Raw genomic sequence first — 11298 nt, forward strand, 5'->3', positions numbered from 1 at the left:
TGTTTTAATCCACCCCATCCTTTTATGTATTTTTGATTTAGCATGTACTACCCTTAGACACGGTGACTTATTCTCGCCATGAGTCCCACAATTCACTGGTCTCTTTCCCCCATGATTCTGCATGACAACCACACTACCATGTTCATGAACAAAAAATGTTACGTTCATTTTAGGTGTGGTACCCTTATGCGCTAATTCCTCGTGACCCCTCCACCTTTTTCGTCCATTCTAGAAATCTATTTCAGAGTAAGACAACATAAAATGTAAATCTATTCGTAATAAAGGACAATGTCTCACATGAGATTAAAAACCTCCCACGGTTTTCTGAGTTCGCGAGGAGTGTTTGGCCAGATAATGTTAATGCGTTTCCTCTTTAGAACCAATCTCCCTGGTATTTCGACTAGATCCTTCAACCCAATATGCTTTTTCCTTTGGCAAATTTAGCCAATTTCTCACCATAAGGAATCCGCAATATTTGATCCTGGCATCTATTAAAAAGTTGTGTAAGACGTGATCTCATGCAGTGGGGCAAAAAAGTATTTAGTCAGCTACCAATTGTGCAAGTTCTCCCACTTAAAAAGATGAGAGGCCTGTAAGGTACACTTCAACTATGACAGAAAAAATGAGAGAAAAAAATCCAGAAAATCACATTTGTAGGATTTTTAATGAATTTATTTGCAAATTATGGTTGAAAATAAGTATTTGGTCACCTACAAATAAGCAAGATTTATGGCTCTCACAGACCTTTAACTTCTTTAAGAGGCTCCTCTGTCCTCCACTCATTACCTGTATTAATGGCACCTGTTTGAACTTGTTATCAGTATAAAAGACACCTGTCCACAACCTCACAGTCACACTCCAAAGGACACCAGAAAAAAAATTGTAGACCTGCACCAGGCTGGGAAGACTGAATCTGCAATAGGTAAGCAGCTTGGTTTGAAGAAATCAACTGTGGGAGCAATTATTAGGAAATGGAAGACATGACCACTGATGATCTCATAACCGGTAAGGTGTGTGCCGACAACGCCAACCATTAGGTTCTAATTATTAGAGTAAGAACTCAACAGGCACTGTGAAAGCTTACACCACGTTTATTCTTCCCAAATGATCAAACTGTTGAAGCGACAAAAACATGTTTAAAATAGTGGTGGTATTTGTACCCCTCTTTGGGTGAAGTCTCCTCCTTCTCGCTAAACATGATCTTTATTGCTAGGCAGGAAACTAAGTGATACGGACAATAAGTTTCCTTCCCCCTTAATGTGACCTGACCTCCACCCCCTTCATCACTAATCCATGACTCTCTCTCCCCTTATCAAAGCCTGCCACATGTGATCGCTTTCCCTACTGTCAGTACATTCCAAGCTTAATTGCAACCACCATATACCTTCCTCCTACAGATAACCATTAGCCTCTGGTGTAGTCTCTCGGCTATGGCACCCCCCAGGTCTCTATTATAACTAATGATTCATAACATTTAAAGTTCAGACATCCAAAGCCATCAGTTGCTTGCACCTTGCTGGAAAGGGCAATATGAAGAAAATACCAGATCCAGCAGAGTACAGTTTAGGATGGCATGACGTGAGAGAAGGATACCCTACTATGTGTTCACTATACTTTGGCATTGTTCCTTCAGGTGGTGGAGGCTTCTAACGGGACAACCATGAACTGCCACAGAAACCAGACGGCTGTGACCGTCCCCAGCTTTGACTCCCGTCTCTACATGTTGTGTTTCCTGCCAGCCATTATACTCCTGGTGTTCACCCCAAACCTGAAGTATCTGGCCCCACTCTCTCTGGCAGCCAACCTGGCCATGTGTACTAGTCTGGTCCTCATCTACTTCTTCTGCTTCACGGTAGGTACTGCAGGACTGTCTTCTGCTTCACGGTAGGTACTGCAGGACTGTCTTCTGCTTCACGGTAGGTACTGCAGGACTGCATCTTCTGCTTCACGGTAGGTACTGCAGGACTGCATCTTCTGCTTCATGGTAGGTACTGCAGGGCTGTCTTCTGCTTCATGGTAGGTACTGCAGGACTTTCATCTGCTTCATGGTAGGTACTGCAGGACTGCATTTTCTGCTTCATGGTAGGTACTGCAGGACTGCATCTTCTGCTTCATGGTAGGTACTGTACTGCAGGACTGTCTTTTGGGGGAGAGACTAACATGAACTTGTCCGAATAAGAAACGCAACTTTTCATTGCGGGAAACGTTTTCTGTTGCAAAACATTTTCGTACAGTTTGCTACAGTGTGCACTAATGAATACACTCCAGTCCCATGACACGTGTTAGATTCCCTAGCAAGAAACCCCCCCCAAAATGTTGTCAAACAGAAGGGGGAACTAACGAAGAATCACTAACAACAACCAAAACAAAACTGGTGGGGTTTTAGGAGGGGTTCTGAAAAACACTCATTAAGTTGTCTACTGAAAGTTGACTTGCAACAACTGGGACCTAAAAGACACCCACCATGAGCACCCAGTAAAAATTTGCCCAAGAAGAGGCAAACACAATTTTAAAAAAACAACACCAAACTTCGACAGGAAGGAGACCACAAAGTGGAGCAGAACAGGGGAAAATCAGATTTTGCTTTTGTTTGTTAGAAATCAAAATGGGGAGAGCCAACTAAAGGTGTTAACCCTCTGGGCCAGCCACTGGGCCAGCCACTATTAAATACCCCCTGGGCCAGACACTCTTACATATACCCTGGGCCAGACACTAGTAAATATCCCCTGGGCCAGACACTCTTACATATACCCTGGGCCAGACACTTAAATATCCCCTGGGCCAGACACTTAAATATCCCCTGGGCCAGACACTCTTACATATACCCTGGGCCAGACACTCTTACATATACCCTGGGCCAGACACTCTTACATATACCCTGGGCCAGACACTCTTACATATACCCTGGGCCAGACACTCTTACATATACCCTGGGCCAGACACTCTTACATATACCCTGGGCCAACACAGGTACACCACCTTCTGACTAATGAAATGTCAAGCCAACACAGGTGCAACACCTTCTGACTAACGAGGTGACACCAATGTGTTAACCTTGAAAAATGAATGTAAAAGCCTGTAACACACTGGGCCGTTCCCTCAGTCTCAGCTTTAGTTGGTTTATTCATGACGTTGGCACTTAAAAGCTGAATTACAGTAAATACATAACTTGCTCGATGCAAAACTCCAAAAACATCCGTTCTTAACAATGTTATCCATTCTTAACAAAACATCCGTTCTTAACAATGTTATCCATTCTTAAAAATGTTATCCATTCTTAACAATGTTATCCGTTCTTAACAATGTTATCCATTCTTATAAACAAAACATCCATTCTTAACAATGTTATCCGTTCATAACAAAACATCCATTCATAACTGTAGTAGCCATCTAAATCCACTGCCTGTTATGTATATAATGAAATGTTCCAACAATATGATATCATTCTAATGTAGGCATTCTATAGCATCCAGCCCCGCCACCCCCATTTCTCCACTGATTGGGTTGTGGTTGTTATGGATGAAGAGCCAATGACTAGAGACAGGCAGTGTTTTGGTCGAGACCAAGACCGGAGGGGGGGGTGGTGGTGGGGGGGTGAGGGTTCCAATTCAATTTAGACCAGGGCAACTAGGAACTCTGTCATGGTTTTAATTTACTGGTGAGAGTTACAATAGTAGAATACCCAAGGTGCAATTTTCGAAATTTGGTTGTACATCAGCAGTTCTCTTTTTATGCCAGTCACTGACAGTTACTCAGTTAGTCAATGTCAGCTAACATTTAATAGTGAGTCTAGCTGCCAGCTATCTTAATTTATAAAATAATCCTGGTCAAATTACTGACTGGGGGGCCCCCATTGATCATCAGATATCATGTTAAAAACTGTACATTGTTCTCTCTGCTCCATGGCTAAATGTTCTCTCTGCTCCATGGCTAAATGTTATCTCTGCTCCAGATCTGTATAATTGCAGCAAACGTGTTTAAAACAAACAAATAGGCTAGAGCCAGCTCTGACTCTGTGGGCATCGACGTGGGTGCAGACCCATGAACCCCTGTGGCCCTTCATCATGAGTTCTGATTGGTTTTGTGGCCCCCACCTCCATCAAAGTTGCCCATCTCTACTTAAGACATTCAGAATGGTGAACAAATGCATTCTGGGGGCAAATGGAGCCACTTCAAATGATCACTATCCCAAAGCGATGTATAATAGATCAAAATACAGGTACCTGCGTCAATAAAAGAAACTGCTTGAGTAAATGAAGGACACAAAGTATACTGAACGCGGGTGCTGCCACACAGATGTGGTTTCTGAGTTAATTATGCAGTTAACATCCCATCATGCTTAGCGTCGTGTATAAAAAATGGCCTGTTAGCCCATTATCTTTGGCTACCATGGCTAGAAAAAGAGTCCTCCCTCCAGGGGGACCCTGACCATTGGGGCGGCTGATTGGCTGTGTGCTTCTGATGGAGTTTGTGGTGGAAGAACGATGTCGTATCCCTCCAATAGAGCTCCAGACACAAGTAGAATCTATGCCAAGTCTCAAACATCCTATAATGTTAACTGCTGTGCATTGTTATTTAATGACCTTACTGGACTTAATGTGATATTCAACCGACTTTTTTTTTCCTGTTTTGATTTCCAGAACATCCCAAATCATATCAACCTGCCCAAGGTGGGTCATGCCAAAGACTACCCTCTCTTCTTTGGAACGGCCATCTTTGCTTTCGAGGGGATAGGAGTGGTAACGTATTACTGTTCATGTTGAACATATGCTGCAAAAAGAAACATTATTACCATGTTAATACTGACGTAATTCCATGGTATTACAACGTCACTACAGTTAGTAAGGTGTAGTTTCATTGGTATAATGGCAACTTCAGGTGAAGTGTCACCAAACGTTGTTCCTCTCCATGTCTCAGGTCCTGCCCCTGGAGAACAAGATGCAGAAGCCTCAGAGTTTCAATATGGTTCTATGTCTGGGTATGGGCATCGTCACCTTCCTCTATATCAGCTTGGGGACCGTAGGGTACATCACCTTTGGAGAGGCCATAGGGGGAAGTGTCACCCTTAACTTACCCAACTGCTGGTGAGCTCTGCTTACAATGTCCTGAAGAGATGGTGCTGTATAGAATCACATAGATACTGAAGAGATGGTGCTGTATAGAATCACATAGATACTGAAGAGATGGTGCTGTATAGAATCACATAGATACTGAAGAGATGGTGCTGTATAGAATCACATAGATACTGAAGAGATGGTGCTGTATAGAATCACATAGATACTGAAGAGATGGTGCTGTATAGAATCACATAGATACTGAAGAGATGGTGCTGTATTGAATCACATAGATACTGAAGAGATGGTGCTGTATAGAATCACATAGATACTGAAGAGATGGTGCTGTATAGAATCATCACATAGATACTGAAGAGATGGTGCTGTATAGAATCACATAGATACTGAAGAGATGGTGCTGTATAGAATCATCACATAGATACTGAAGAGATGGTGCTGTATAGAATCACATAGATACTGAAGAGATGGTGCTGTATAGAATCATCACATAGATACTGAAGAGATGGTGCTGTATAGAATCACAAAGCAGCTGTATTTTTTAAGTGTAACACTGGTCATAATTATATTCATCGAAAGGCTTTTGGTCATTTTTGGATTGCCCGAAATGTGCATCGTCTTGAAGATTTGACCAAAATAGGATCTCTCTCTCTCTCTCTCTCTCTCTCTCTCTCTCTCTCTCTCTCTCTCTCTCTCTCTTTACTGTGGCCCAAAATATCATCCTCTCCCTCTCTCTCTTTACTGTGGCCCTAAGAGACAAAGTAGAGTCGCAATTCAACGGCTCAGACACGAGGTATGTGGCAGGGTCTGCAGTCAATCACAGACTACAAAAGAAAACCAGCCTTGTCGCGGACCAGGATGTCTTGCTCCCAGACAGACTAAACAACTTCTTTGCCCGCTTTGTGGACAATACAGTGCTACTGACACGGCCCGCTACGAAAACCTGCGGACTCTCCTTCACTGCAGCCGACGCGAGTAAAACATTTAAACGTGTCAACCCTCGCAAGGCTGCAGGCCCAGACGGCATCCCCAACCGCGTCCTCGGAGCATGCGCAGACCAGCTGGCTGTTGTGTTTACAGACTTATTCAATCAATCCCTATCCCAGTCTGCTGTCCCCACATGCTTCAAGAGGGCCACCATTGTTCCTGTTCCCAAGAAACCTAAGGTAACTGAGCTAAATGACCATCGCTCCGTAGCACGCACTTCCGTCATCATGAAGTGCTTTGAGTGACTAGTCAAGGACCATATCACCTCCACCCTACCTGACACCCTAGACCCACTCCAATGTGCTTACCACCCCAATAGGTCCACAGACGACGCAATCGCAACCACACTGCACACTGCCCTAACCCATCTGGACAAGAGGAATACCTAATTGAGAATGATGTTCATCGACTACAGCTCAGCATTTAACACCATAGTACCCTCCAAATTCGTCATCAAGCTCGATACCCTGGGTCTCGACCCCCGCCCTGTACGGACTGTCGGGCCGCCCCCAGGTTGTGAGGGTAGGTAACAACATCTCCACCCCGCTGATCCTCAACACTGGGGCCCCACAAGGGTGCGTTCTGAGCCCTCTCCTGTACTCCCTGTTCACCCATGGCTGCGTTGCCATGCACGCCTCCAACTCAATCATCAAGTTTGAGGACAACACTGCAGTGGTAGGTTTGATTTCCAACAACGAAGAGACGGCCTACAGGGAGGAGGTGAGGGCCCTCGGAGTGTGGTGTCAGGAAAATAACCTCACACTCATTTACATTTACATTTAAGTCATTTAGCAGACGCTGACATCCAGTGGAACAGCCACTTTACAATAGTGCATCTAAATCATTAAGGGGGGGGGTGGTGAGAAGGATTACTTATCTTATCCTAGGTATTCCTTGAAGAGGTGGGGTTTCAGGTGTCTCCGGAAGGTGGTGATTGACTCAACATCAACAAAACAAAGGAGATGATCGTGGACTTCAGGAAACAGCAGAGGGGGCACCCCCCTATCCACATCGACGGGACAGTAGTGGAGAGGGTAGTCAATTTTAAGTGACTCAGCGTACACATCACGGATAAACTGAATTGGTCCACCCACACAGACAGCGTCGTGAAGAAGGCGCAGTAGCGCCTCTTCAACCTCAGGAGGCTGAAGAAATTCGGCTTGTCACCAAAAGCACTCAAACTTTTACAGATGCACAATCAAGAGCATCCTGGCGGGCTGTATCACCGCCTGGCACGGCAACTGCTCCGCCCACAACCATAAGGCTCTCCAGAGGGTAGTGAGGTCTGCACAATGCATCACCGGGGGCAAACTACCTGCCCTCCAGGACACCTACACCACCCGATGTCACAGGAAGGCCATAAAGATCATCAAGGACAACCACCCGAGCCACTGCCTGTTCACCCCGCTATCATCCAGAAGGCGAGGTCAGTACAGGTGCATCAAAGCTTGGACCGAGAGACTGAAAGAACCTGTTTATCTCAAGACCATCAGACTGTTAAACAGCCATCACTAACATTGAGTGGCTGCTACCAACATACTGACTCAACTCCAACCACTTTAATAATGGAAATTGATGTAAAAAAAATTATCACGGTTATTACTGCATTGTCGGAACTAGAAGCACAAGCATTTCACTACACTCACATTAACATCTGCTAACCATGTGTATGTGACAAATAACATTTGATTTGATGTTCTGTAAATACCACTCCTGTATCTGTCTCTATGGAGACACTGACTGGGAGGTGTTCTGTAAATACCACTCCTGTATCCGTCTCTATGGAGACACTGACACATTGACTGGGAGGTGTTCTGTAAATACCACTTCCGTATCTGTCTCTATGGAGACACAGACACAATGACTGGGAGGTGTTCTGTAAATACCACTTCCGTATCTGTCTCTATGGAGACACAGACACAATGACTGGGAGGTGTTCTTTAAATACCACTCCTGTATCTGTCTCTATGGAGACACTGACACAATGACTGGGAGGTGTTCTGTAAATACCACGCCTGTATCCGTCTCTATGGAGACACTGACACATTGACTGGGAGGTGTTCTGTAAATACCACTCCTGTATCTGTCTCTATGGAGACACAGACACAATGACTGGGAGGTGTTCTGTAAATACCACTCCTGTATCTGTCTCTATGGAGACACAGACACAATGACTGGGAGGTGTTCTGTAAATACCACTCCTGTATCCATCTCTATGGAGACACTGACTGGTAGGTGTTCTTTAAATACCACTCCTGTATCCGTCTCTATGGAGACACTGACACATTGACTGGGAGGTGTTCTGTAAATACCACTTCCGTATCTGTCTCTATGGAGACACTGACACAATGACTGGGAGGTGTTCTGTAAATACCACTCCTGTATCTGTCTCTATGGAGACACAGACACAATGACTGGGAGGTGTTCTTTAAATACCACTCCTGTATCTGTCTCTATGGAGACACAGACACAATGACTGGGAGGTGTTCTGTAAATACCACTCCTGTATCTGTCTCTATGGAGACACTGACACATTGACTGGGAGGTGTTCTGTAAATACCACTCCTGTATCCATCTCTATGGAGACACTGACTGGTAGGTGTTCTTTAAATACCACTCCTGTATCTGTCTCTATGGAGACACTGACACATTGACTGGGAGGTGTTCTGTAAATACCACTTCCGTATCTGTCTCTATGGAGACACTGACACAATGACTGGGAGGTGTTCTGTAAATACCACTCCTGTATCTGTCTCTATGGAGACACAGACACAATGACTGGTAGGTGTTCTGTAAATACCACTCCTGTATCTGTCTCTATGGAGACACTGACACAATGACTGGTAGGTGTTCTGTAAATACCACTCCTGTATCTGTCTCTATGGAGACACTGACACAATGACTGGGAGGTGTTCTGTAAATACCACTCCTGTATCCGTCTCTATGGAGACACTGACACAATGACAGGGAGATGCAGCAGTCACGTTCATCCATGGTGGCAGGTTACAAGACACCATGAATCAGACATCATGAGCCACAGGGAGAATTCAATTTAAGGCAGTAAAGCCGACTGATTCTTTGCTCAATCGTGTCATCAAAGTAATCCAGACTACTTCTAGATCTAGAAGGAACAGATCAGTTGGGTAGATCTAGAAGGAACAGATCAGTCGGGTAGATCTAGAAGGAACAGATCAGTCGGGTAGATCTAGAAGGAACAGATCAGTCGGGTAGATCTAGAAGGAACAGATCAGTCGGGTAGATCTAGAAGGAACAGATCAGTCGGGTAGATCTAGAAGGAACAGATCAGTCGGGTAGATCTAGAAGGAACAGATCAGTCGGGTAGATCTAGAAGGAACAGATCAGTCGGGTAGATCTAGAAGGAACAGATCAGTCGGGTAGATCTAGAAGGAACAGATCAGTCGGGTAGATCTAGAAGGAACAGATTGAACAGGTCAGAGGGAGGCAGCATGAAAGAGAGTTGACCAGTGAAGCTGTGAGGAGGCGTGGCTCACGACCAATTCCACTGTGCTCTCGGAGCTGCTCTCAGCTGTGAGTAGGGCCGGCATTACAGGATAGGATAGTGGCCGTGCACACACACACCTATAAATAAACACACACACACAAATCTACACACACACACACACACACACCCCTAACCACCTGGCTCAAATGACATGAAGCTGTGCCAATAGGTCAGTCTGTTTCATCCACCTGGGCATCTAAACTGGATACCTTCTGTTCTGACTATCTATAGGCTGGTAGGAGACGCTCTTTAACTTTGTCACGATGGAAAACAACAAACGGCAGTTCCGTACATACATCTGAATGGTTTTCATGCCTGTTTGTCTGAGCTGGAGTATCACTACCCTGTTCCTCAATGAGCTGACTAATCAGTGGCATTGATTGGATGTTAACTGGATCTAGCCAGGTCATATCAGACTACATTACTGTCTTACAGGGGCTCATTCATATCAGACTACTGTCTTACAGGGGCTCATTCATATCAGACTACTGTCATACAGGGGCTCATTCATATCAGACTACTGTCATACAGGGGCTCATTCATATCAGACTACTGTCATACAGGGGCTCATTCATATCAGACTACTGTCATACAGGGGCTCATTCATATCAGACTACTGTCATACAGGGGCTCATTCATATCAGACTACTGTCTTACAGGGGCTCATTCATATCAGACTACTGTCATTCATATCAGACTACTGTCTTACAGGGGCTCATTCATATCAGACTACTCTCATACAGGGGCTCATTCATATCAGACTACTCTCATACAGGGGCTCATTCATATCAGACTACTCTCATACAGGGGCTCACTCCCAACTTGAATTGCAGCCATCAAAAGGCATCAGATTGTAACTACCGTCTCGGTTGCTGTTTCTACATGATGTATCATTGTCAAAGTGCTGTGCTGTCTGACTGTTACTTACTGTTACTGATTACTTAATAATTAGCCCGACTCATTAATGAATATGATGTCGTCTCTGGAACTTGAAATGCAGTCATCAATAAAACCATGGTGGTTGTGTGTGTCAGCCTTTGCTGTGACTTTAACCTCTCTGTCTCTCTCTCTGTGTGTCTCTCTCTCTCTCTCTCTCTGTGTCTCTCTGTATCTCTGTCTGTCTCTCTCTGTCTGTCTCTCTCTCTGTGTGTCTCTCTCTCTGTGTGTCTCTCTCTCTCTCTGTGTGTCTCTCTCTCTCTCTGTGTGTCTCTCTCTCTCTCTGTGTGTCTCTCTCTCTCTCTCTGTGTGTCTCTCTCTCTCTCTCTGTGTGTCTCTCTCTCTCTCTCTCTGTGTGTCTCTCTCTCTCTCTCTGTGTCTCTCTCTCTCTCTCTGTGTGTCTCTCCAGGATGTATCAGGTTGTAAAGCTTCTCTACTGTTTCGGTATCTACATCACCTTTGCCCTTCAGTTCTACGTGCCAGCTGCGATCCTGATTCCTCCTGTGTTGTCCCGCTTCTCAGAGAGATGGGAACTGACGGTTGATCTCCTGATCCGCACTGCGCTCGTAGTCTTCACCTGTGAGTATGACGTCTGCCGCCCCCAGGGCAGTCTACCATCTCCAATGCCTCAGTGTGTAGTATTGCATCTGGCTAGACTCTGAAAACATCAGGCCAAATTTTGTTATAATATTTTGTACACTGCAAATTGACCACAAGTCTCAATTTGGTGTTTGTCCCATTTTTTGTGAATTCTTGGTTGGTGAGCAGACCCCAGACCCC

The 11298-nt window shown here is 44.9% G+C and overlaps 1 protein-coding gene across 1 annotated transcript; it reads left to right on the top strand.

Annotated features, from left to right (window-relative positions):
* Positions 1–1575: 1575 nt before the first annotated feature.
* LOC135535081 (proton-coupled amino acid transporter 1-like) lies at positions 1576–11097 on the top strand (the record flags this gene model as incomplete). Its single annotated transcript, XM_064961806.1, has 4 exons — positions 1576–1852; positions 4641–4739; positions 4918–5084; positions 10928–11097. Coding segments are annotated over exons 1-4 (628 nt in total), but the record flags the coding sequence as incomplete, so codon positions are not given.
* Positions 11098–11298: the final 201 nt, after the last annotated feature.

Source organism: Oncorhynchus masou, unplaced genomic scaffold (assembly GCF_036934945.1).
Source record: "Oncorhynchus masou masou isolate Uvic2021 unplaced genomic scaffold, UVic_Omas_1.1 unplaced_scaffold_4413, whole genome shotgun sequence".
NCBI classification, from domain to species: domain Eukaryota; kingdom Metazoa; phylum Chordata; class Actinopteri; order Salmoniformes; family Salmonidae; genus Oncorhynchus; species Oncorhynchus masou.